This window comes from Mycteria americana, chromosome 1 (genome assembly GCF_035582795.1).
Source record: "Mycteria americana isolate JAX WOST 10 ecotype Jacksonville Zoo and Gardens chromosome 1, USCA_MyAme_1.0, whole genome shotgun sequence".
In the NCBI taxonomy this organism is placed as follows: Eukaryota; Metazoa; Chordata; class Aves; order Ciconiiformes; family Ciconiidae; genus Mycteria; species Mycteria americana.
In genome coordinates, this window is record NC_134365.1 from 222062184 (window position 1) to 222086633 (window position 24450).

The 24450-nt window shown below is 74.8% G+C and overlaps 4 protein-coding genes across 4 annotated transcripts; 1 reads left to right on the forward strand and 3 right to left on the reverse strand.

The window, feature by feature from the left end:
- Nucleotides 1-334: 334 nt before the first annotated feature.
- INPPL1 (inositol polyphosphate phosphatase like 1) lies at nucleotides 335-14863 on the reverse strand. The gene is given in 30 exon segments (XM_075491383.1): nucleotides 335-1438; nucleotides 1704-1831; nucleotides 2150-2285; nucleotides 2287-2886; nucleotides 2971-3120; nucleotides 3433-3517; nucleotides 3589-3744; nucleotides 3851-3938; nucleotides 4050-4138; nucleotides 4247-4360; nucleotides 4482-4571; nucleotides 4690-4771; nucleotides 4860-4948; nucleotides 5026-5125; nucleotides 5227-5365; nucleotides 5466-5562; nucleotides 6687-6804; nucleotides 7068-7264; nucleotides 7375-7477; nucleotides 7728-7834; nucleotides 8060-8210; nucleotides 8329-8427; nucleotides 8659-8748; nucleotides 8979-9069; nucleotides 9149-9286; nucleotides 9361-9481; nucleotides 9567-9717; nucleotides 10278-10341; nucleotides 14648-14724; nucleotides 14726-14863. Coding segments are annotated over 30 exon segments (3828 nt in total). The 5' UTR covers nucleotides 14813-14863; the 3' UTR covers nucleotides 335-1347.
- Nucleotides 14864-16219: 1356 nt separating this feature from the next.
- Nucleotides 16220-18583, reverse strand: LOC142404482 (folate receptor gamma-like). The gene is made up of 5 exons (XM_075491384.1): nucleotides 17904-18583; nucleotides 17524-17683; nucleotides 17186-17374; nucleotides 16922-17057; nucleotides 16220-16594 (listed from the first exon to the last, which is right to left on the reverse strand). Exons 1-5 carry the CDS (start codon nucleotides 17948-17950, stop codon nucleotides 16323-16325), a joined length of 804 nt encoding a protein of 267 aa, XP_075347499.1. The 5' UTR covers nucleotides 17951-18583; the 3' UTR covers nucleotides 16220-16322.
- On the forward strand, nucleotides 18551-20710 carry ANAPC15 (anaphase promoting complex subunit 15). The gene is made up of 4 exons (XM_075491385.1): nucleotides 18551-18765; nucleotides 19417-19476; nucleotides 20044-20181; nucleotides 20406-20710. The coding sequence occupies exons 1-4, from the start codon at nucleotides 18646-18648 to the stop codon at nucleotides 20451-20453; spliced, it is 366 nt and encodes a 121-aa protein (XP_075347500.1). The 5' UTR covers nucleotides 18551-18645; the 3' UTR covers nucleotides 20454-20710.
- A 334-nt stretch (nucleotides 20711-21044) lies between these two features.
- Nucleotides 21045-22950, reverse strand: TOMT (transmembrane O-methyltransferase). The gene is made up of 3 exons (XM_075501303.1): nucleotides 22689-22950; nucleotides 21636-21832; nucleotides 21045-21365 (listed from the first exon to the last, which is right to left on the reverse strand). The coding sequence occupies exons 1-3, from the start codon at nucleotides 22948-22950 to the stop codon at nucleotides 21045-21047; spliced, it is 780 nt and encodes a 259-aa protein (XP_075357418.1).
- Nucleotides 22951-24450: the final 1500 nt, after the last annotated feature.

Sequence of the window (24450 nt, forward strand, 5' to 3'; positions counted from 1 at the left end):
GCTCAGGATTTTACAGGCCCCGCCGGCGCGCGGAGCACGACCCGACGGCGGCTTCGGCAGAGGGGGTTCACACCGAACGCCCCGTTAGCCGGCGAGGGGCGCGGGGGCTGCCGGCGGGGGTCCGGCCCATCCTTCATCTCGGCCGGGGCGGTGGCAGCGGGGCCTGGGCGGGGGGGACGGGGGGGGGGACACGGACGAGGAGCCAGGCTGGGGTGGGCATCGCCCCTCCGCCACCCCCGGGCCACAGCCCACGGGGACGGGGAGAGCCCGGGGGGGTCACCCCGGGGGGGAAGGGGGGCGGAAGGCACGGCGGGGGGACCCCCGCCCTGGGGACCCCCGCCCTGGGGACCCCCCGCCCTGGGGACCCCCCTGGAAGGGCACTTGGTGAGGTGGGGGCTGAGCACCCGTGGGGGGACCCGGCTGAGCACCCACGGGGGAACCTGGGTGCCAGCCCCGCTGCCACCGAGGGTGACGCAGCCCCCGGGAGGGGACGGATCCAGCAAGTACCTACTGGGTAAACTGAGAGGGGGGTGGGACACCCCGGAGGCACTGGAGGGGGGGGGGGCTGGGTGAAGGCACTGATCCACAACCTGAGCAGGGACCCCCTGGGTGGGGACGGGACCCCCAGGGTGGGGACGGGCACCCCGAGCTCTGCCCGGTGTCGTCCGCGGGGGCTGGCAGAGCCCCCCCATCCCATCCCATCCCATCCCATCCCATCCCGTCCCGTCCCATCCCATCCCGGCACCGGCCGGGCACCATGAAGGCACTTGGGTTGAAAGATGACTGCTCAGAGCCTCCTCCTCCTCCTCTTCCTCCTCCCTGGCTGTGAGGGGCCGCAGTGGGAGCCAGAGATCCCCGGGGTTCACCCCAAAAACCTCCCCCCGCCCGCAGGACCCCCCCCCCCCACGAGCCGAACGCTCGTCCCTTCTCTCAATAAATAAATAACTTAAACGAGGGGAGGCCCCATGGGCGGGACCCCCCCCTGAAATTGTCTGACCAGGACCCGCCGCCCCCCTGCCCCCCCAACCCCCCCCACCCCGCCATTACCCAGCACCCAGGGGTGGCGGCCGCGGGGGTCCCGGTGCTCCCGCCGGCTGCTGGTGACGGCTGCTGCTGGTGATGGCGGGATGCACGGATGCGGGATGCGCGGCCGCGGGATCCGGGATGCTCGGCCATGGGATCCGGGATGCGCGGCCGCGGGATCCGGGATTTGCAACCACAGGATCTGGGATTTGCGACCGCAGGATCCGGGATTTGCGACCGCAGGATCTGGGATTTGCGACCGCGGGATCCGGGACGCTCGGCCGCGGGATGCGGGATTTGCGACCGCGGGACGCAGGGCCGCGGCTACTTGCGGAGCTGGAGGCTCTCCAGGAGGACGCGCTTGTGGCCGGGGTCCAGCACGCCGGCCTCCTCCAGGTCCTCCTCCGTGATGTCGCTGGGGAGGGGGCGCAGGCGTGGGGCTCGCCGCCCCTGGGGGGGTCCCCCAGCCCCCGGGGGGGGGACACGGGACCCCCTTCCGTGGGCGCAGGAGCCCCTGCGGGGGTTGCTGGGTGCCCACTCGGCCTCCTCCCCAGCCTCCCACTCAGCGGGGACCCCCAGGGCAGCCCCCCCCGGCAGGGTGCCCCCCCCCCCAAGGGAGGACGTAGACCCCCCGGGGGGGGGGCTGGGGTCCCCCCCACCGCCCCGGGGGGGCCGCTCACCTGAGGAACTCCAGGTCGTCCCAGCCGTTGCGCACCAGCCCCTCCTCGTACCGCTCCAGCCCCAGCGCCCGCAGCCACTCGCCCACGCCGGGCACGGCGCCCACGCCACGGCCCGCCTGGCACAGCGCCTGCGCGGCAGCACCCGCGCGTCGGCCCTGCGTCACCCCCGCCCCGGGCTGCGACCACCGCGGGGGGGGCTCTTCCCATGCTGGGGGCCATGCCCAGACCCCCCCTGCCCCATCCCGCCTGCTCCCCTGGCCCCAGAGGCGGGGGGGGCTGACGCAGGACGGGTGCCCAGCCTCCCGGCCGGGGTTTGTGCCCCCCGGCTCTGCCCCACAGCGGCACAGCCCCACGCCCCGGCACAGCCCGAAGCATCGCTGCAGCCCCTGATGGAGGGGGCCGGGGGTCCCAGCCCCATGACCTCCCCCCCCCCCCCAAACACCCACCTCCTCAGCCAGGTCCTCCTGGATGCTCTCCCGGATGGAGTGGGGGGGGAAGGCAAGGGGGCGGCCGTAGTCGGGGTGCAGGCAGCGGGGGGGCAGCTCCAACCGCCCCCCCTTGGCCAGCAGCGGTGGGGGGGGGGGCCGCTCGCCCCTTCCCGCCGGCGTAGTCCACCTCGCTCAGCGTCTTGGCCATCTGCAGCACCGAGCAGGAGCGGTCGTCCAGCAGCCCCCCCGCCGCGGGCAGCCCCCCGGGGGCGGGGGTCCCGCCGGGCCCCTCCAGCCCAAAGCCGGCCCCGACGGACGCCGGGGGCCGGGGGTGCAGCTTGGGCGGGGGGGACTCGCCGAAGGCGGCGCTGCCGGCGGCCGGCCGCGGTTTGGGCTCCTCGCGGCCGGTGGGCACCGGCAGCTCCTTGGCGCTGCCGTAGAAGGGGTTGGGGGGCAGCTCCAGCTCCCGCGGCAGCGGCGGCGGGGGGAAATCCGGCGGCGGCAGGTTGAGGGTGCCGGCATCCTCGTCCGAGGAGCTCTCCTCACCGCGGCACGCCGGCGGCTGCCCGGCCGAGGGGTGCCGGCGTCGCTCCGGCACTGCCAGCTGCACCTTGGCCTTGGGGGCGGGGGGTTTGCCGGGGTCCCCGGGCACCAGGAGCTGGTGCGGGACCCCCTCCAGCACGTAGTACGCCGGGTTGTTGAAGCTGTTCTTCAGCGGCCCCCCCGCCGGCTCCGGCATCGCCTCCGCCTTGGACCTGCGGGCACAGGGGTGAGCGTGGCGCCCCTGGGTGCGGGGGGTGCCGGCCGGCGTCCCCCCGGCCCTGCCCGTCCCCTCTCACCGGCTCGGGGCGGCCTCGTCCCTGGTGGTGCCGCGGGGCGGGGCGGGGGGCCGGGGGGCCGGCGCGGCGCTGCCCTTCTCGGGCTCCTCCGGCAGCTTCGCCGGGGCGGTGGCGGGCGGCTCGGCACCGGTGGGCTTCCGCCCCGCCGACCTGGGCGACAAGAGGTGTCGGGTGCCCCATGGGGCTCGGCCACTCCGGGACGGGGCTCAGACCCCCAGGGTGGGGCCAGCGCCGCTCTCGGAGGCACCGAGCCCCCCGGCCCTGACCCCGCGGCACAGAGCCAGCACCGGGGCTGTCCCCAGCCACGTCACGTACGCCACGCCGGAGGGATGCTCGGAGCGATACCTGTGCTCCCGTGACACCGGGGGGACGCTTCAGCCCCCCCCCGCCCCCCCCCAGGACCCCCAGCCGGGGGCCACTGGTGCTCCCCCACCCCACCCCGCCGAGCCCCGTCCCCCGTACTTGGCATAGTCCTGGTTGGCTCTGGCACCCAGCGGCACCTTCCCTTTGCCAGCCGCCGTCTCGTCCTTATCGATGCTGATCCACTCTGCCAGGGGACAGCGGCTCAGCGGGGGGGGTCCCATCCCCGCCGTCCCCCCCTGGGGTGGGGGTCCTCACCGTAGAGCCTCTCACGGGTGCCCAAGCGCTCGGCGGGCACCCGGACCTTCATGGAGCCGCGGATGTTGCCCGTCTCCTCGCCCCGGTGCGAGAGGTAGGTGAGGAACTGCTGCGCCGTGCTGCCGATCATGGACTTCAGGGCGATGACGCATTCCCCTGGGGACGGCAGCGGCGGGGGGTCGGGGGTCCGCATCCCCGAGGGAGGGACCCCCCCCGCCCCGGGAGGACGGCGCGGTGCCGGGGAGCCGGCGCGGGCACTCACCGTAGGACTCGTAGCCGTCGAGGGATTTGACGGTGAGCAGGAGGTGCTGGTCCTGCAGGTACTCGATCTCGGAGAGGATGGGCTTCAGCTGCGGGCAAGGGGACGGGACGCTGGCGCTGGGGGGGGTCTCCCTGCCAGCAGCCCCCCCCCCCCCACCCAGCACCAGCACCAGCCCTGCCCGGCCCCGGCCCCTCCTCACCGTGGGCAGCTGCCGGGACGACCACTGCACCTTGAGGAAGTTGATGTTGTCGCTGCTCTGGCTGTCGTTCTCGAAGCTCTTCTTGAACTCTGCGGTGGGGACGACCACGACACGGCACGGCCCCCCGTCAGCCCCCCGGGGACCGACCGTGCCGAGCCCCTCCCCGGCAGACCCCCGCCGCCGAGCCGGCCCCTCACCTTCCAGGCAGGTGGAATAAAACTCGATGAAGAACTTGGTGCGGCTGGCCGTCTTCACGATGGCCTCGATGCTCTCGAACTCGATGTACGCCTGCTCGGAGGACTTGGAGAGCCCTCCAGGGAGAGGCGAGGTGTCGGGACCCCCCCCCGGCAATTTTCCAACCCCCCCCCAACTCTTGAGGGAGGGGTGGGGCCCGCAGGGAGGGGAGCGGGGTGTCCCCTTTGGCACAGGCACCTTTTTTGGAGACGAACTGGGACGTCACCCCCACCTCGAAGGAGCCGAAGACGGGCGAGTGGTCGCTGGTGACGATGTCGTCCGTGCACCCTGCGGCCGGCCGGGACGGGGAGGGGGCGTCAGGTGGGGGGGGGGGGGGGGGAGGGCGGTGTCCCGGGGGGGGTGGGGACACACACACGATGTCCCGGGGAGGGGACACGCAGCTCACCGTAAGCGTTGCAGTTGATGTGAGTCTCGGGGTAGGACTTCCAGAGGATGCGGTCGCACCAGGACGGCACGTTGGTGCGGACCTGGCAGGGGTGGGGAGGGGGTATCAGGCTGGGGGGTGTGTCCCGTGTCCCCCCCCCGACCCCCACCCCCCCACACCCCAATACTTACCCCCGTGGGCTTCTGCTTGTGCCAGACGTAGGTGTCCCGGGAGCCCCGCTCGTAGCGGTAGGTGGGGGGGAAGGTGATCTCCTCCTCGCCTGCACCCACAGCGGGGGGGGGTCAGGGGGGTCCCGACAGAGGGGGCTGCCCCCCCCAGAGCCCCCCCGGCCCTCACCGAAGCGCAGGAAGACTTTGTGCTTCTCCTTCTCCAGGTTGAGCTGATCCACCTTGAGCAGTGGCTCCAGCTCCTTGCGGCCGATGTAGTTGAGGATCTCCTGCGGGACAGAGGGGCTGGCACGGGGCCCGGGGGGGGGGGACATGGACACGGACACGACACCGACAGCACCCCCCACCCCACCGCCACCCTTCTCCCCACCTGGATGTCCATGTCCAGGCGATAATTGAGGTCCCCGAACCAGAAGAGGTGGGTGAAGCGGAGGGAGATGTCGAAGGAGCTCAGCTGCTTGTCCCCCAGCGAGAGCAGGCGCAGGATGTCCAGGTAGTTCTGGTTCCTCCTGCTCGGGGGGGGAGGGGGGGGGACACGGACACACATGGGGACGGGGGTGTCACAGCCCCGGGGCAGGACGAGGCCCGTCCCGGCGTGCGGGTGCTCACCGTGCCGTCTTCTCGTTGCCGGAGGTGAGGTGGCAGTTGACGAAGCCGAAGGACGTGCCGTTGAACATGAAGGAGACGCCCACGGCTCCCTTGTTCCCTGCAGGGACGCGGGGGCGGCGGCAGGATCAGGCCCGGGCGGGCGGCTGCCCCGGCACCCACAGGTTGTCCCCCCCCCGGGGGACGGGGACCCAGCTGTCCCCAAGCCCTGGTGACAGGGCACAGGCCCCACCCGGACCGTGCGGTGCCCAGGCACCCAGAGCCCTCCTCGTGCAACGCACGTGTGCCCAGAGCCATCCTCGTGCAACGCGCACGTGTGGGGACCCCTCCTCGTGCAACATACATGTGCCCAACCCCCTCCTCGTGCAACGCACACGCGCCCAGAGCCCTCCCTGTGCAACGCACACACAGGGGGACCCCTCCCCGTGCAACGCATGCGTGCCCACAGCCCTCCCCGTGCAACACACGCATGCCCAGAGCCCTCCTCATGCAACGCACACACGTGGGGACCCCTCCTTGTGCAACACACACGCGCCCAGGCCCCTGCCCGTGCAACGCACACACACGGGGACCACTCCTCATGCAGCGCACGCGCGCCCAGACCCCTCCCCATGCAACGCACACGTGCCCAGAGCCCTCCTCGTGCAACGCACACGCGTGGGGACCCCTCCCTGTGCAACGCACACGCGCCCAGACCCCTCCCCGTGCAACGCACACGCGCCCAGACCCCTCCCCATGCAACGCACACGTGCCCAGAGCCCTCCTCGTGCAACGCACACGCGTGGGGACCCCTCCCTGTGCAACGCACACGCGCCCAGACCCCTCCCCGTGCAACGCACACGCGCCCAGACCCCTCCCCATGCAACGCACACGCGCCCAGAGCCCTCCTTGTGCAACGCACACGCGCCCAGAGCTCTCCTCGTGCAACGCACACGCGTGGGGACCCCTCCCCATGCAACGCACACGCTTCCAGAGCCCTCCTCGTGGAACGTGCATATGCCCAGAGCCCTCCCCGTGCAACGCACGCATGTGGGGATCCCTCCCCGTGCAAGGCACGCGCGCCCAGACCCCTCCCCGTGCAAGGCACGCGCGCCCACAGCCCTCCTTGTGCCACACGCGTGCCCCGGGCCCCCTCCCCATGCCACGCACGCGTGCCTGGACCCCTCCCCCTGCAGCACGCACGTGCCCCGGCGCGGCGCCCGCCCCCGTCCCCGCGGCCCCCACCCAGGGTGTTGGCGATCCCCGTCTTGACGCTGGAGGTGCTGACGTGGCTGATGCGGTTCTCGTGCTCCGGCTTCACCAGCACCACCACCTTGATGTTCCACAGGGACTGCATGGCCACCTGCGGGCCCGGGGCCACCGTGAGACCCCCGCCTCCGCCGGGACGCACCGGGGAGCGGGGGGGGGGGGTGTCCCTGTCCCACGGGCGCGGGGCGCACCCACGGCGGGGGGGTCGTTGCTCCTTCCCCCCCCCGGCCTCTCCCACCAAAGAGACCGCCCCAAAACACCCGGCGTCGGCAGAGCCGGAGGGCCACCGAGCGTCACCCAGCTCCGTCACCCACCGGTGCCTGCGCCCCGGGACCCCCGGGACCCCCGGGTTCCTACCGGGCGGTACTCGACCTCCGTGAAGTCCTTCAGCACGGCGCGGAGGAAATCCACCCACTCCTTGTCGCCCAGGGAATTCTCCTGGGTGCCGAAGACGTAGATGTCGTGGGGGATGGCGACCGTCACCTCGTCCAGCGTCTTCCCCAAACCCTTGGAGGTGAACCACGACGTGATGCTCTTGGGCGGGGGGACGCTGCCTGCGGCGGGGAAGGGAAGGGGAGGGGGGGGAGCGGCACAGTCAGGGGGGGACCCCAGGGGCTCAGCCCCCCCCCGGCCCCGCAGCGGGACCCCCCCCGGCGCCGCTCACCCATGTTCCAGGTGCCGATGAAGACGGAGATCATGTCGGGCTCGTCCTGGTGGGAATGCTTGTTCTTCATCAGCTGCAGGAGCTGGCAGAAAGCCTCTCGCTTCTGGGGGGGGGGGGGGGCAGGCAGCGGTGAGCGGGGGCAGAGGGGCTCCCCACAGCCCCCCCGGCTCGGCTCAGCCAAACCCGACACCTCCCCGGCACGGGGGGACCGGGCAGGGACCCCCCCGGCGACATCCCCCCGCCAGCGGGCACCCAGCACCCACCCCCACGGGGGAGCAGGGCTTAAATCCCCCCCCCCCCCCCCCCCAAATCCCTACGAGGGGGGGGGACACACAGCCCCGAGCGCGACCCACCCGGGCGCTGACGAAAACGAAGTCCTTGCGTTGCGTTTTATCCTTTTCCTTCTCGAAAACGATGCCCAGTTTGTTCTGCACCCGCTGCGACTTGATCAGCTGCCGGACTGGGGGAGAGCGGGGGGGGGGGACAGACACACACGACACTGGGCTCCGTGTGCCCCCTCCCCCCAGCTTGGGGGTCCGGGGGACACCCAGGGCGTGGGGACACCCAGCTGCTCCCACCCCCGAGCCCCACAGGGACGCTCCCCGCTCCGTTCCAGCGCAAAGTCAGCCCCAGGCGCCTGCCCGGGGCGCAGGGACCCCCCCCCGTGTCCCCCCCCCCAGCTCACTCTTGTCGTGGGTGAAGGTGTTCCAGTCCTCCTGCGAGTCCTTCTGCTTCTTCAGCACCACCAGCTTCCCCCCCTCCACGTCCACGCTCAGCGTGTACTTCTGCGACTTCCCGATCTTGGTCAGGTCCCCCAGGGTGACGTCCAGCTTCACCTGCCGCGGGACGCCGGGTGCTGCGGCGGCGGCGGAGGGGTGGGGGGGACACGGGGACACCCAAATCCCCGCCGGGGACCCTTCTGCCGCGGGGCGGGGGGGGGGGGCCGGGACTCACCTCGAAGGTCTGCACCGGGATGCTCTTGGCCTTGCGGGAGAGGGGCTGGGCGGGGGCGGCGGGGGCGGCCGAGCTCATCTCCTGCAGGGCTTTCAGCGCCTGGCAGAGCCGGCGGCGCCGGTGGCATCAGCCCAGCACCGGGCACCGCGGCCCCCAGCCCCACCGCGCTCCCACCAGCTCCATCAGCGCCCCCAGCCCCCCCCCTCACGGGGTCCCCCCTGTGCCGCCCAGGCGGCTCGTTTTGGCCCCGGCACCATCTGGATCGTGCCCCGGCAGGAGCCGGCGCAGAGCCCTGCCACGGGACCCCCAGCCCGGCACCCGCGGCCTCACCTTCTTCTCGATGCCGGAGAGGAAATCCTTCAGCACGGAGAGCTTCAGCACCAGGCTCTCCAGCTCCTGCTCCCCGCTCTGCCCCGCCGTCTGCAACCCCCGGCACGTCACGGCCAGCCCCGGCACCGGGACGGGACCCCCGGATCCACCCCGGCCCCCCGGCGGGGCACGACCCCCCCCCCCGGCACCGCAGGACAGGGCAGGAGGGGCGGGGGGTTCTCCGCTGGCTTTCCCACCGCCCACGCGTCCCCGTGGACGGTGCCGGGGGGGGTCGGCGGGCACAGCCCCCGGGGGGTTTGGCAGCACCGCGTCCCCCTCACCTGCTGCAGGATCTTGGAGACCATGGGGGAGCTCTGCTGGTCAAACACCTTGGAGAGGATCTCCAGCCCCGCCAGCACCTTGTCCACCTCGCTGGGCAGGGCGAGAGGAGCGGGCTCAGCTTGCGGCACGGCCGGCCGGCCCACCCTCCGTCCCGGTGGCCGGCACCCACCTGTGCAGCCGTTTGCAGGAGGTGACGAGGGTCTTGTTGAGGTGGGGGAGGCTGCTGGCCCCCCCTTTCACCGCCTCCAGGTCCAGCGTGTAGCTGCCCTTCAGGTACTCGTGGGAGATGCTGCTCAGGCCGTTGGTGCTGCCGGGAGGGAGCACGGAGGGTGAGGAGCCGGCAGGGACGGGCGGGGGACGGGCAGGGGCGCGGACCCTCACCTCTCCGCCGGCCCCTCCGGCACGGCCGGCCCCGGGCCGGTGGGGCTGAGCCCCGCCGAGGTGCCGGAGAAGCTGGTGGAGCCGGAGCGCGGCGGCAGCGGCGGCTTTTCGTCCTCTCCATCTGCAACGGGGAGACGCGGGGGGGTCGGTCACGGCCCCCGCGGGCACCGGGGGTCCCGGGAGCCCGGCCGGCCGCCCTGCCGTACCCGAGTAGTCCCTGTCCTCCGCCGTCTCCTTCTCCTTCTCCCTCTCGACGGGGAAGAGCAGGGTGCAGACCAGCCCCTGGTTGGGCTGCAGGTACAGGGCGATCAGCTCGCTCAGCGTCTTGAACCGTCTCACCTGCACCCCCTGCGACGTCTGCGGGGACACGGGCACCGTCACCGCCCGCGGCCGGGGCACCGTCACCCCCCCCCCCCCCCCGGGCAGGGACCCCCACCGGGCAGGGGTACCCCCCACGCAGGACAGGGGGGGCCGACCCCGCAGCCCCAAGGCCGAGCCCCACGGGGAGCGGGACCCGGTGCACGTGGCTCCCCGCCGCGGTGCCGCGGCCGCCTGCCGGGAGGGCTGGCAGGGTGCGGGCAGCAGGCAGCGGCCATCCCTCGGCCTCCTCCCTCCCGGGGGCGGCTTTTTCCTGCCCGGACAGCACAAAGGGGTTTCTGTTGCTCTAAAAATACCCAGCGGCACCGGCCGGCCGAGACGGGCGCTGCCAAACCGCCCGGCCGTGCCGGAGAGCCGGGCACGCTCGCGGCACAGGGCCAAGGCCGAGCCTCGCCGAGCCGCCCGGCCGTGCCGGAGAGCCGGGCGCCGGCTGGGGGCGGGGGGGGTCCCGGCACCCCGACCTCCCGCGGCCCGCCCGTGGGGGGGTCCCCGCTCCCGCAGGGCCGGGGCCGGCCCGTGTGGCGGGGGTCCCTGCCCACCTGCACGGCCAGGAAGTCCTCCTCGTCGGGCAGGATGCGGTAGGTGTGGACATGCTTCTGGAACCTGCGGGCAGACGTCAGGCGGGGGACGCCGGGGGGGACGGCGTCCCCCCACCTGCCTGCACACCCCCCCCCCCCAGCCCCGCGGGGACACCGGGCACCCCTCCTGCGGGACCCCCGCGTCACCGGCCGGGCACGAGCAGCCGCGACGAGGAGCTCCGGTAGCGCCGTCGCCCGCGGCGTGCAACGAGCTGCCAGGTCTCAGCCCAGCTCCCACAGGAAAATCCCTTCGGGACGGGTGCTGGGGGTCCCGGAGTTGACCCCCCGCTCGCTGCGAGGGGGACCCCGCGATCGACACCCCCGTGTCCCCGGGCGGTGCTGCAGCCTGCCCCGCGCCACGCCACCGATCCCGGCCCCGCTGCCCGTCCGTGTGCCGGGGCGGGCGTCCCCTGCCCGCACCGCCGGCAGGAGCAGGCAGCCGCTGGCAGCCGGGAGGCCAGGAAGCAATTTATTTTTCAATGGAAGCTCACAGGAACCGGGGACGCGATCCCGGGGCAGGGGGTGACGAGCGGCGCTGAGAGACGGGGCGCCGACGCCAGCGGGCGCAGGGAGCCGGACCGGGACCCCGCGCGTTGTCCCCGTCCCCTCTGCGGCAGGGGGGACACCGGGAGCCGGGGACCCCCGGCACGGCCAGACCTCCCGCCCCGGTACCGGCGGCGGGGACGGCGGCTCCCGGGCTGGCCCCCGGCCACGGCGCTCGCGGAGGGTCACCGTGAACATAGAGGCGGCTGTCACCGCGCCAGGGCCACCTGTCAGCGGGACCGGAGCTCGGCTGCGGTGTCCCCTGCCCCGGTGGCACCGCACCGCAGGGCTGGGGGACCGGGGCCAGGCAGCGTCCCCCTGCCGCCATGCCATGCCCCCGGAGGGGGTGCCGTGGCCTGCGGTGCTGGGTCCCTGGTGCCACCCACTTGCCATGTTGCTGGGTCCCCTGGTGCCACCCCGCTCGCCATGGCGTCGTGTCCCCTGGTGCCACACACTCGCCATAGCGTCGGGTCCCCTGGTGTCACCCCTACTTGCCCCATGGCGTCGGGTCCCCTGGTGCCACCCTGCTCCCCACAGTGCCAGGTCCCCTGGTGTCACCCCGCTCCCCAGGGCACTGGGTCCCCGGTGTCACCCCACTTGTCACATTGCTGGGTCCCCTGGTGTCACCCCGCTCCCCACGGCGCCAGGTCCCTGTCCCCCGCCCCCGCCCCTCCAGCCCCCGCAGCGAGCAGGGGCACGCACGAGCATCCCCCCACGGGCTCCAGAAAGGGGACCCCCCCATTTCTGCCCCCCCCCCAGACACGACGCACCCCCACTCGCGTCACACCCCAGCACCCCGGGGTGCAGCACCCGCTCCCCCAGCACCGGGGCTGCTCCTGCGTGCCCCGATGCCCAGCAAGGGGTCATGGGGGGCCATGGAGAACCCCTAATTGGGGGGGGGGGGCTGAATGGGAAAACCCTTCTCTGGGGGGCTGTAGGGAAAACCCTCCCGGGGGGGGCGTAAGGGAAACCCCCGCTGAGCGATCTGGGGGGGTCCCCAACTCAAAGGAATCCCGGGGGGGGGGTGTCAACATGGAAGACCCCGAACTGGTGTCGGGGGGCTCTGTCTGGGGCCCCCCAGGTGGTGGGATCGGGGGGGCACACAGAGACCCCCAGCTGGGGGGGGCACATGGGGAACCCCGAATGGGGGGCGGAGGGGGGCCCACAGGGGGAACCCCGGGTGGGGGGAGCACAGGGGGGTCTCTATGGGTAACCCTGGGGGGGGACCCTAAGGGGACCCCAACTGGAGGGGTGAGGGGCCGGGGGGGGACCCCCACGCGTGCCGTGCCAGGGGGCCGCCCCCCCGCCCGCCCAGCCCCGCACCGCTCGCGGCTGCTATTTTGGCGAGTAATCCCCGGGGGCCGGCGAGCGCCGGGGGCTGCCGGCACAAAGAGCCATTATGTGGGGAGCGCGGCCGCCGGCGAGTGCCGGGGCTCCCCGCCGGCGCTGCCACGCCAGCCGGCATCCCGCCACGGCCCGGCCGGCACAGCGCGGACCACCCCGCACCCCCAAAGAGGGGGCACCCCGACCCCCCTCCTCCGCTGCGTGCCGAGAGCGGGGTGCAGACGCCCCGGCGAGGGACGCACCGCACGGGGACGGTCCCCACCGGCGTCGCCCACCAGCCGCCACCCGGCGATGCCAGCACCGTCACCGCCTGCTCCGGTGAAGCCCCCACGTGCCGTGGCCGGCCTGGCGGAGCCGCAGCGCGTCGGCGGGAGGGTTAAAGGAAGACGGTGCTGCCGGGATCCCGGCGCAGTTCCCTTTCCTCCTCCTGCCCCCGCAGCTATTTTTAGGCCCCTGCGGCCGCTGCCGAAGAGCCCGGCAGCCCCGGCCGCCCCCACGCCGGCAAGGGGGCTGCTCGGTGGGACCGCGGCACCGCTCCTGCCCACCGCCCGGGCGGGGACCCCCACCGGTCCTCACCATGGCAGGGTCCGGCACAGCCGCCCGCCATGGCATCCCCAGGCCCAGCTTTGCCCCCGCTGCGGAGTCCCAGGCCCTGGCACGGCCACGCGGCCACCCACAGCCGGGCCGGTGGCATGGATGGTGGCGGTGGAGGCCGGAGACGGTGAGCCCCCGGGAAAAGCCACTGCCGGGCCAGGCAGCCTGCCAGGGCCAGCGGCGCAGGAGGACGCCGGCCTCTGAGCCGGCTCCATGGCGGGGACGCCACGTTACCAGCGGCCAGCGCCAGGCCAGGCGGGGGAGACGCCGGTGCCGGACCCTCCCTTGCCCTGGCATCTGCACCATAGACCCCGGCTGCAGCCCCCTGCCACCCACCCAGGTGCCCCCGCCCTGCCGCCGGTGCTGCGTCCCCGGTGCCGCTGGCCACCCCGGCTTCATGGCGCGGAGCTGGTGGCCACGGTCACGCTGCACCCACACGGCCGGAAACCAAATTTGCACGAGCCACCGGCCGCGGGGAAGGAGGACGGTGCCACCGCAGAGGCTGCACGCCCTGCACCGGCACGGCACACGGCACAGCCCCGGGCCAGGGCAGGCCGGCTCGCGGCGGACTCCTGGTTCTCCCTCATTTGCCATAAGGAGCCAGCGGCTGCCGGCGCCCACGGGCTCTCGGGGAGCGGAAAAGCCTCATTTCGAGGTGCCCTCGCCACCGCGCCGCACCGCCTGCCCCGCAACCACATCAAGGTCCCGGCGCTGGCACAGGCAGCCAGCCCCGAGCAGAGCCGACGGCGCGTCCCGGGAGCACGCCGGCACGGCAACCGAGCCGCGCTGCCAACACGCCGAGGTGCCGGCGAGGCCCAGGGGACGGCAGGGCGGCCGGCTCTGCGGCACGGTGACGGCGGGGCTGCTGTCCCGGTGTCACCGCGCGCTCAGTCCCAGGGCCGGCACGGCCACCGGGCAGGGGTGGCAGCGGCCCGGGGACCCCCGGGGCTGTCGGCACTCACCCGTGGCCTGGCGCCCGCCGGCGTTGCCGCAGGAGCCCCCCGAGCCCCGCAGCGCGACCCATGGGCACGGAGCCGTCCCCCCCAGCAGCCCCCCTGGGCTGGGGCCCCCCCGGGGCTGGGCCCCCCACCCGCGGCTGTGGGCACCCACTGCCCACCCAGCCCCCTCTGTGCCCGCTTCCCAGTGCCAGAGACCCCCGTGTCCAGTGGGGCCCCCCGGGGCAGGGGGTGTCCGTCCCCCCCCCCCCGTGCCTGCTGCCCTCTGGGGGTCGGTGCCCCCCCGGTGCTCCCCCCAGTACCCCACCAGTGTCCCCCAGATCCCCACCAGTGTCCCCCCGGACCCCGCTGTTGCTCCCCCGGATCCCCTCCGCTGCCCTCCACCGTGGCCCCCCTGTACCTCGCCGGTGCCCCCTGCTGCTCCCCCGGTACCCCCACCGTGCCCCCCCCGGACCCTCCCGGTGCCCCCCCCGCTGCCGCCCCCGTGTCCCCCCGTTCCCCCCCCGCCGGTGCCCCCCACTGCCACCCACTGTGGCCCCCCCAGACCCCTCCAGTGCCCCTCTGGGACCCCCCCCGGTGCCCCCCGGCCCCCCTCCAGTGCCGCCCCCGATGCTCCCCGTTCCCCCCCCCCCCCCCCGTTCCCGCCTACCGTGGCCCCCCCGCTACCTCTCCGGTGCTCCCCCAGACCCGCCGGTGCCCCCCCGCTGCTCCCCCGGCCCCTCTCCGGTGCCACCCCCAGTGCCCCCCGTTCCCCCCCTCGGTGCCACCCACCGTGGCCCCCCCGCTACCTCGCCGGTGCTCCCCGGTGCCCCCCCGCTGCTCCCCCGTTCCCCCCCGGTGCCTCCCGTTCCCCCTCCCGTGCCCCCCCCCGTGCCCCCCCGTGCCCGCACTCACAGCAGGCACAGCGCGTAGGCCCCCGCCACGCTCTCGCTGTCCCGCACCAGGAAGCTCCCGTCCCGCCCGGCCCGCGCCCAGCTGCTCCTCGGCCGCGGCCCGGCTCAGGTCCCGGTGGTACAGGGCGGCGGCGCCGGCCCCCCCGCGCCCCCCGCGGCCCGCCATGCTCCGCCGCCGGGCCGCGCCGCGGGGCCGCGCTGGGCGCTGGGGCGGGCGGGAGCAGCGGAGGGAGGGGAGGGAGGGGAGGGGCGGGAGGGAGGGAGGGGAGGGGAGGAGGGAGGGAGGGGAGGGGCGGGGAGGGGCGGGGAGGGGGCGGGCGGTGGCACCGGGAAGCGGGCGCGGCACCGGGGGGGGGAGCACCGGGGACACCGGGGGATGGGGGGGGCGGGGGGCACCGGGGGGGGACGGGGACACCGGCGGGATGGGGACACCGGGGGGGGAGCACCGGGGGGGGGGGGGGGCCACCAGGGGGACGGGGACACCGGGGGATGGGGACACCGGGGGGGATGGGGGCACCGGGGGGGGAGCACCGGGGGGGGGGGAGACCACCAGGGGGACGGGGACACGGGGGGGGGGCGGGGGGCACGGGGAGGCGGAGCACCGGGGGACACCGGGGGATGGGGACATCGGGGGGGGGACGGGGACACCGGGGGGGAGCACCGGGGGATGGGGAGCACCGGGGGGGCGGGCAGCGGCACCGGGGGGGACCGGAAGCACCGAGGGGGACGGGGGACACCGAGGGGGACGGGCGGTGGCACCGGGGGGAGGAGACCGGGAAGGGCGGGTCGGGGCCGTGGAGCCGGGGGGGGCCGAGGGCAGGAGCGGGCACCGGGAGCGGTGGGCACCGGGGCTGCGAGGGGGGCCAGGACCGGGGGCCGGGGGCTCAAAGGACGGGGGGGGAGCACGGCCCGGTCTGGCACGGGAACGGCAGCGCCGGGGACCAGGGACCCCCCCAACGGCCGCGGGGCCGGGAGGGCTGCACCCCGCTTTGTCTGAAGCCGGGCACCCCCCGCCCCCCCTCCCCCCCCCACGGGGGGAGGGCACCCCACGGGGGGAGGGCACCCCACGGGGGCACGAGGCGTGAGCCCGTGGGGACGGGGCTGAGCCCCCCGAGGTGGGCCGCGGGCCGGCAGGACCCCCCGACGGCCGCGTCCCCCAGCCCGGCGCAGGCAGCGGTGGCAGTGGGGGTGTCCGTCCCCCCTCCTTTCTCCGTCACCTCCCCACTCCCACCCTGCGCACCCCGGGGTGCCGGTGACCCCCAGGCTCCGAGAGCCGCGGCAGGCGCTGGGGCGTCTCCGGGGGGTCCCGTGTCCCCGTGGCGGGGAGCCCCGTGCCCCCCGCTTTGCCGGAGGCGGCGGTTCGGGGGGCGATGCCACGCGGCCCAGCGGGTCGGCACGGATGAAGGGGGGCGAGGTCCCACTTCACCCCCCCCAAGGAGCAGGACCAGACCCCCCCCCGTGTCCCACTGCCCCCCCCCCCATCCCGCCTCCCCCAGCCCCACGGCACCCCGACACCGAGCGGGGCAGGAGTGTTTATTCATCAGCCACATGCCGGGGGGGGGACACGGGGACACGCCAGCGGCCGGTGCAGCTTGGGGACATCCCCCGGGGGGGCCCAGGGCAGCCTGGAACCCCCCCCCACCCGCCGCCCGCTCCTGCCCGCAGCTCCCCCCCGCTCAGAGCAGGGCCAGGAGGGCGGGGGGCAGCAGGGCCAGCAGGACGGGGAGCGGGGGGCCGGCGGCAGCGCCGAGGGCGTAATAGCGGGCCACGGCGACGTTGGGGTTCCCCTGCGCGGGGTCGAACCACATCTGGATGCAGCGGCCGCTGCCGCGGTGGTGGGGGGTGTAGCGGTAGGAGTGGGACCAGACCTGCTCGCAGAGGGCGGCGGCCGTGGGGAAGACGAACTTGAACTTCTGGCACATGGCCCCCCGGGGACACTGGTTGGTGCCTGGGGGGGGGGGGGGGGGGGAGTCAGGGGGGGGGGTCTTCGGGACACAAAGGGGGGTGTCGTTCCCCCGCGTCTGGGGGAGTATCGGGGTCCTGCCGGCTCCCGCTGCCTTTGCCGGGGCGGGTTTGACCCTGGGGGACCCCCACCCCACTGCCAGCCCCCCCCACCCCACGGGGACCCTCACGCACCCCCAGACGCGCTGGCAGCCACCGAGGAGGGGGGGATGCGGCCGCCTCCCCTGCGGCGAGATGGGGGGTGACCGGGGACCCACAGCGGGGTCCAGCCATGGCGGGGGGTGGGGGGGTCCCCGCGCCCCCCCCCGCTCACCTGTGGTCCAGTTCCAGCCCTTGTGCCAGTTGACCTTGCAGGTGACGGCGTCCTGGCAGTCCTCCCACCACTGCTCGCAGTCCTCCCGGCACAGCGGCACGTGCAGGATCCGCTCCTTACGCCAGCTGGTGTCCGTCTGCGGCGGCACCCCGCTTCAGCCCAGTTCAGCCCAGTTCAGCCCGGGGAGCTCCCAGTCCTCCGGCAGGTGTGTGTGTAGGGGGGTGCCGGTGCTGGGTAATGGGGGGGGGGGGGGTGTGCACCCACCTGCTCGATCCAGGGCCCCAGGTTGGGGGAGCACTCGTAGAGACACGTGTCCTGGATGAAGTGACGCTTGCACTTCTCCGGCATGGCCCCGCAGTGGTCCCAGTTGAAGTTGTACAGGTAGGACTGGTCCTGGTGAGCCTCCAAACTGGTGTTGGCGGTGCAGCAGGCGTTCTCCTTCCACAGGACACACTGCACCGGGGCTCAGCCCACGCTCAGCCGCGACCCACCGGTGCTCCCCGACACGGGGCCGGGGAAAGCACCGGCACCGGGTGACGGGGACCCCGCCGGGGTCAGGCCCGGTGACCCCACGGTGGGCGATGCCGGTGCGAGGACCCTACCTGCCCGTAGAGCTGCCCCTCGGGGCCGGGCCGCGTTTTGTGGTGCTTGGCGTCCATGCAGACGTTGAGCAGCGAGTCCCGTGCCGTGGCGGTGGCGGCGGTGGCAGCCGGCCAGGCCAGGAGCACCAGCAACAGCGTCCGCGCAGCCGCCATCGTCCCGCTGGCAACGACGGGGGGGGGTCAGGACGGTGGCACCCAGGCTCCCCGGCCGGAGCACCGTCGCCCGTCCCCGAGGGGACACGGTAGCGGTGGGGGACAAAGTCCCCCACGCGGCACGCGGGAGCCCGGCGGCACGCGGTCACCGCCAGCTCTCAGCCGGGACCCCCGGCGAGGGGTCGGGGCTGGGCCGCGGGACCCCCGCCGGGGCTCGGGGCTCTTACCCGGGGGGGTGCCGGGCTCCGGTTGCCACCGGGCGAGCGTGGCTCATCTCAAAGGTCGCGGCGCGGCGCAACCCTTGGCCACCGCTCACCGCGCGCGGCGCACGGCGGGTTGGGCACGGGTGGGCCGGGCCCCGGCGTGTCCTGGGTTGACCCCCCCGCGCCCGCCCCGGCCCTGCGTGGAGCCGGGACCGGTCCTCCCGGCGCCGGGCTGGGGCCGGCGCCGGCCAAAATCCACGCGGGGCTGTTTGTCCTTCCCTCCTGGGGGGGGGCCACGCCCCGACGGCAGCACGAGGGGCAGGATCGGGCCCCCCCGGCACCGCGGGGTCCCCATGGACACCCGTGGGAGGGGGGGGAGAGATGCCCCCGGGGGGGGCGGGTACCCCCGGGGGGTCACAGACGCCCCGGGGGGGGGGGTCACACCACACACACACCCCCCCACACGGGTCACGGATGTCCCGGGGGTCGCGGAAGCCCCCGCCGGGGCCGGTCCCCGGGCTCGGACGCGCTGGGGGGGGAGCTGTCAATCAGGCCTCGCCGCCACGCCCCTCGCCACGCCCCCGCCGCGCACGGCCCCGCCCCTACTCCTCCCCTCCCTGCGGGCGTGGCCTCGCCGGGCGCGCCCATCCCTCCGCGCATGCTCCGTGCTGGGCGAACCGCTTCCGGTGGGGCGCGGGCCGGGTTGTACTTCCGGGGCGGCGGCGGCGGCCGGTCCCGCTGTCGGCGTCCCGCGTCCCCCCGTGCCATGTCCACGCTGTTCCCCTCGCTGCTGCCCCGCGTCACCGAGGCCCTGTGGTTCAACCTCGACCGGCCCTGCGTGGACGAGACCGAGCTGCAGCAGCAGGAGCAGCAGCACCAGGCCTGGGTGGGCCCCGCGGGGAGCGGGGCGGGGAGCGGGCCCGGCGGGGGCGGCCGGTGCTCTTCAGCGAGCCGGTGCTGAGCGGAGGCTGCTCCGGGAGTTAATGAATTACCCTCCCCGTCTCGGGAGCCCCCGGGCAGCCCGCCCCGGGAGCGCGGTCCGGTGCCGCGGCGCTGGGCCAGCCCCTGGGCGCGGGGGGAGGCATCGCCCGGGCTGCAGCGTCGGGGCCCCGCGGCCTCGGCGATGGGCTCGGTGTAATTGCAGCGTTCCGAGCGCTAACGAGCGCCCGGGGCAGGCTCGGGGTCCCTCTGGGGCGGAGGATTTTAATCGAGCTGTAATTACCTGCGGTTGGCCCAGCGGGGTTAGGCTTTATCTTATTTTACTTTTTTGGTTAAAAAAAGAAATAACTCCGTGTTTGAGCCCCGCTCGGGGAGCGCAGGCGGCTGCCCGCAGCCGCTCTTGCCCGTCGCCCTGGGCCGGGCGGCGGGATGCCGTGGGCAGGGGGATGCCGTGGGCAGGGGGCTCCGTCGGCAGCCGCCGGCCGGGCTCGCCGCGGCACGGGGGGGGCCGGTGGCCGGGCGGGAAGGGCCGGTTTGCCGGGGGGGTCGCGGAGCCGTCGGGGCGCTCACCCGCCTCCCCTTTCTCTTCCCTCCCCAGCTGCAGAGCATAGCGGAGAAGGACAACAACCTGGTGCCCATCGGAAAGCCGGCGTCCGAGGTGGGTGCGGTGCTGCGGCGGGACGGGGGGGGTGTCCCACGGCCCTGCCCACGCGGGACGGGACGGGGTCCCACGGCCCTGCCCACGCGGGACGGGACGGGGTCCCACGGCCCTGCCCACGCGGGACGGGACGGGGTCCCACGGCCCTGCCCACGCGGGACGGGACGGGGTCCCACGGCCGTGCCCACGCGGGACGGGACGGGGTGGGGTCCCACGGCCCTGCCCACGTGGGACGGGACGGGGTGGGGTCCCACGGCCGTGCCCACGCGGGACGGGACGGGGTGGGGTCCCACGGCCGTGCCCACGCGGGACGGGACGGGGTGGGGTCCCACGGCCGTGCCCACGCGGGACGGGACGGGGTGGGGTCCCACGGCCGTGCCCACGCGGGACGGGACGGGGTGGGGTCCCACGGCCGTGCCCACGCGGGACGGGACGGGGGGGGGTCCCACGGCCCTGCCCACGTGGGACAGGGGGTCCCCCACCCTGCGCGAGGCGGGGGAAGCGGCAGGAGCGGGGCACGGAGGGGGCTGAGGGGCTGGCGGGGCGCTGGAGCTGTCGTATCGGCAGCATTACGACGAGGAGGAGGAGGAGGACGACGAGGACGACGAAGACAGCGAAGAGGACTCGGAGGACGACGAGGACATGCAGGACATGGACGAGATGAACGATTATAACGAGTCTCCCGATGACGGGGAGATCAATGAGGTGAACAGCCGGGGCTGGGGGTGCCGGCCGGGGGCTCGGCCCCACCGTGTGCGGTGCGGGGGGGCCTGAGGGTGAACCCCGGGGGGGCTCTGCTCCCCTCCCCCCTCTGCCGGGTCCCTCTCCGCGTGCCCCTGCCTTCGGGAGGAGAGGGAAGGGCCGGCTCTGGGAACAGCCTGGCCCCCGCTCGGGGTGGGGGGGGGTCCTCAAACCTTTCCCCTCCCCAGGTGGACATGGAGGGGGCGGAGCAGGATCAGGACCAGTGGATGATCTGATTCTGCCGGGGCCTCGCCGGGCCGGAGCCTGGGGACGGGAGGAGGCTGGGGCAGAGCCCTCGCCCACCGCGGCTGCGGGGCCCTGGGGCGCTGTTTGGTGAAGCCCCTCCTGCCGCGGGGGCTGCGTGGGGCGGGGGGGGGCTCGGGGTGAAGCCGCCCGGGGGGCCGGAGAGCCGCTGCGGCTGCCGGGGCAGCGCCAGGGAGGGCACGGCTCTGCCCGGCAGGGCGGGGGTGCGGTGTCTTTTCTAATAAACTCAAGTTCTCAAGAAACCGGCCCCCGACTCTGGTGCCCGAGGCACGCCGGGGCGGGCTCTGGGAGCCGCGGGGATGCCCCTCGGGCGAGGGGGGGTCCGCGCCTGCCGGGGAGAGCCGGGCTCTCTGCCGCGCTTCCCCGGGGTCTCGCACAGACCTTCCTGCGCGGCCGCGGGGGGAAGCGGCTGGGGCGGGAGCTGTGCGGGGAGCGAGGCCCCCTCTTTCCCCCTGCTCCCACCGCCGCGCCCCGCCACAGACCACAGCAGCCACCGCCTTTCCTCCGGAGCCCGTGTTTACGGCTGAGCGCGTTTCGGCGCGTTTTCGGCTCCCCGGCCCGGCTCAGCAGTTCCCGGTGTAGCAGAGCTCGGCGATGCCGTCGGGGATGGCGCGGAAGTACTCCAGGCTGGCGCGGTGCACCTTGCAGCGGTATTTGCCGCAGGTTTTGGCGTACTGCAGAAAGTGGGGCGCCCCGGGGAAGAGGACGTTGTCGGCCAGGACGGTGGCCCCCTCGGCCAGCAGCCGGTGGCTCTCCAGCAGCCGCAGGTCTCGCAGGTAGCAGCGCTTCCAGTGATCCATGAAGACGAAGTCGGCCTTCGGCAGGCCGTGCTTCTCCCGCAGCCGGGGGATCACCTCCTCCGAGGGGCCCACAATCAGCTCCACCTGCGCCGGATCCCCCCCCCCCTCAGCCCCTGGGCTGGGCTACCGGGGTGCCAACCCGCACCCCACGGGGCGTCGGGGGGCAAGCGGCCCCCAGGGACCGGCGGGGGCAAGGAGCCGGCCTTTCCCTTCCCCGCTGGCCCCCCCGGCAGCGGGCGCGGGCTGGGAGAGCGGGGCGAGGTGCCAGGGAAGGGAAGGGTCCCCCCAGCAACGGTGGTGGGGGGGGGAAGAGCCGGGCTTTCCCCCGTCCCGGCGCCCGGGCGCGGTGCTCACCGTCTGCTCGTCGAAGCCGGCCAGGCGGATGACCTTCTCGGCCACGGCGGCGTGGCGGGGGTCCGCCTCCACGGTGTAAAGGCGGGCGCCCGGGGGCAGCCCCTGCGCCAGCAGCACCGTGCCGTAGCCGCAGTAGGTGCCCAGCTCCAGCACCCGCAGCGGCGCCCGCTCCTGCAGCAGCCGCTCCACGATCCTCCCTGCCGCGGCCCAGAGCCCTCAGCGCCGGGGGCTGCACCCCCACCGCCCCCCCTTCCCGGGCAGGGCGAGGGCGCCGGCCGGTTCCCCGGCGCCGAGGGGGAGGTGAAGGGCCCTGCCAAAGCTCCCCGCGTCCCCAGCCAGCCCTTGCCCAGACGCCCCAGCCGCGCTGGGGCTGCCGAGCCCTGACAATGGTGCCGCGGCTGTGCCGGCGGTGCCGCGGCTGTGCCATCAGTACTGTGGCCTGTATCAACAGTGCCACGGCTGTGCCAGCGACGCTGTGGCACACCAGCAGTGCCATGGCCACACCAACAGTGTCACAGCCGTGTCAATGGTGTCGTGGCCATGCCAACAGTGCCACGGCTGTGCCAGTGGTGCAGTGGCCACGCCAACAATGCCATGGCCATGCCAATGGTGCCACGGCCACGCCAACAGTGTCACAACCATGTCAATGGTGCCATGGCCACACCAATGGTGCCATGGTTGTGCCAATGGTGCCACGGCCACGCCAACAGTGTCACGACCATGTCAATGGTGCCATGGCCATGCCAACAGTGCCATGGCTGTGCCAGTGGTGCCATGGCTACACCAATGGTGCCACGGCCACGCCAACAGTGTCACGGTCATGCCAACGATGCCATGGCCACACCGATGGTGCCGGGCCATGCCAACGGTGCCTCAGCCACACCAACAGCGTCACGGCCAGGTCAATGGTGCCATGGCCACACCAACAGTGCCGTGGCTGCGCTGGTGGTGCCACGGCCACGCCGTTGGTGTCGTGGCCTCACTAACGATGCCGCCGCGGCCACGCCCGGTGCCGGGACCCCCGCGGCGCTGACGGGCGAGGGTCGCGCTCACCTTTGACGGGCCCCACGCTGCTGAGGTGCTCGCAGCGGTAGCACCACTGGTCGAAGGTCTGCAGGAGGTGCCGGGGGTCGCCGGGGATGGCGTGGGCCAGCAGGTACTGGAAGGCGCGCTGCTCCCGCGGGACGCCGGTGAGCCGGTCCCGCAGCCAGCCCACCAGCACCGCCCGGTACAGCAGCACCAAGTAGTGCCGGTAGCGGATCAGCAGGGTGACGAGGAAGGGGAGGAAGGCCAGGGCGATCGCCGGCGACACCATCGCGGGCGGGGCTGAGGCTGTGGGAAGGGCCCCCCCGCGGGGGATGCTGGCGTGGGGGGGTCCTCCCAGGGTGCCGGCCCCGCAGCTCCACTCGTGCCGTGAGCTGGCCGTGCTCTGCGCCCCCCGGGAAGCGCCTCTCCCTGGGCTGCAGGGCTGTGGCCGGAGCCGGGCGGGGGCACCCTGGGGTGCTCTGGGGGTGCCGGGGACCCCTCTGCAGGGCTGGTGTCGTGGGGGGCCGGGCTGTGGGGCTGCTCGGGGGGGGCAGCCCCTCACACCCCCCTCGTCCCAGCTTTGCTGTCCCCGCGCCCCATATCCTGCGCCCCACGCCCCGCGCTGCACCCCACAGCCGGGGCTGTTGGGGGTCCCCAGCCGCAGCGAGGGGCCGTGGGGGTGGCACCTACCTGTCCCCACGCTCCGGGCAGGCAGCAGGCAGGCAGCAGGCAGGCAGCAGGCAGCAGGCAGGCAGCAGGCAGCAGGCAGCCCTGCGTGGCCCCGCGCGGTGCCAAGCCCTGCTGCCCGCTCAATTATTGATGGTGTCACCTTAGCCGCAGCCGGCACCGGCTCCGGTTACCGGTGACCGGGCTGAGGGGGGCTGGGGCCAGGGACGGGGCCAGGCTGGGGCTGGGGGGTGGCCCTGGGGCTGGGGTCCCCTCACGGGCTGGGGGAGCAGAGCCTGGCGGGCGCGGGACCGGGGGGAAGGATGCAGGGTTGGGGGGCCAGGGGCGGACGCCGGGGCAGGGCTGGGGGCGGTGCCCCTCGGGGACCCCCGGCCGCCCCGGGGAAGGCGCCTGGCCCCGGGGATCCCCAAGCCCCACAGACCCCCCCCCCCCCCCCCCCCCCGGCGCGTCCCCCACCCAGCACCGCGGGGCCTCAGTCCCCGCACAGCCGGAGCGAGGGGCGACGTCCTGCCGGGCTGAGCACCCACGCGCTCATCGCAGCGATGGGCCCGGGGGGCCGGCAGCCCCCGGGAAGCCGCTCCTGTGCCCGGCGACGCCGCGGGCACCTGCGAGACGGCGCGGGAGGGCAGAGCAAAGGGCATCGCCCCTCCGACGGCCCCCCGGATCCCCCCAGCCCCCCGCCTCCCCGGAGGCCGCGCGGCGAGGCCGGAGCGAGCCATCGCCCCGTGGTCCCCGGTGCCGGCGGGGCTGCGGGCAGGGATGTCCCCGCCACCCGTGTCACCCAGTGCCAGGCTCCGGGGTGGCAGCCGCCCCCCTCCCCGTCCCCTTGCACCGGGGGCCACGCGCCCGTGGGGCCTTGCGGCGGGAGGGCTCCTGGGGGGTCCCTTGTTGGGGGGGGGGGGGGTGTCCAGGGCTGCAGGGCAGGCGGGACCCCCGGCGTGGGGCACGGGGGGGGCACCCGCTCCGCACCCCGCATTTTCCACGCACGGAGCGGCACACGGCCGAGGGGACACGCGGGGGTCCCCGTGGTGGGGGTCCCCGTGGCGGGGGTGGGCACGGGGCAGGGGGTGCTGGGGTGCTGGGGTGCTGGCCAGCGGGGTCC

Coding starts and splice junctions, on each gene's coding strand:
- LOC142404482 (XM_075491384.1), bottom strand. CDS start 17,950: ATGAGCCACGCTCGCCCGGTGGCAACCGGAGCCCGGCACCCCCCCGG. Junction 17,684..17,903: donor GGAGCCCGGCACCCCCCCGG/GTAAGAGCCCCG, acceptor CGTCGTTGCCAG/CGGGACGATGGCGGCTGCGC. Junction 16,595..16,921: donor GGGCTGGAACTGGACCACAG/GTGAGCGGGGGG, acceptor CCCCCCCCCCAG/GCACCAACCAGTGTCCCCGG.
- ANAPC15 (XM_075491385.1), top strand. CDS start 18,646: ATGTCCACGCTGTTCCCCTCGCTGCTGCCCCGCGTCACCGAGGCCCTG. Junction 18,766..19,416: donor AGCAGCAGCACCAGGCCTGG/GTGGGCCCCGCG, acceptor TTCCCTCCCCAG/CTGCAGAGCATAGCGGAGAA. Junction 20,182..20,405: donor ATGACGGGGAGATCAATGAG/GTGAACAGCCGG, acceptor TCCCCTCCCCAG/GTGGACATGGAGGGGGCGGA.
- TOMT (XM_075501303.1), bottom strand. CDS start 22,950: ATGGTGTCGCCGGCGATCGCCCTGGCCTTCCTCCCCTTCCTCGTCACC. Junction 21,833..22,688: donor CAGCGTGGGGCCCGTCAAAG/GTGAGCGCGACC, acceptor GGGCCGCGGCAG/GGAGGATCGTGGAGCGGCTG. Junction 21,366..21,635: donor CCGGCTTCGACGAGCAGACG/GTGAGCACCGCG, acceptor GATCCGGCGCAG/GTGGAGCTGATTGTGGGCCC.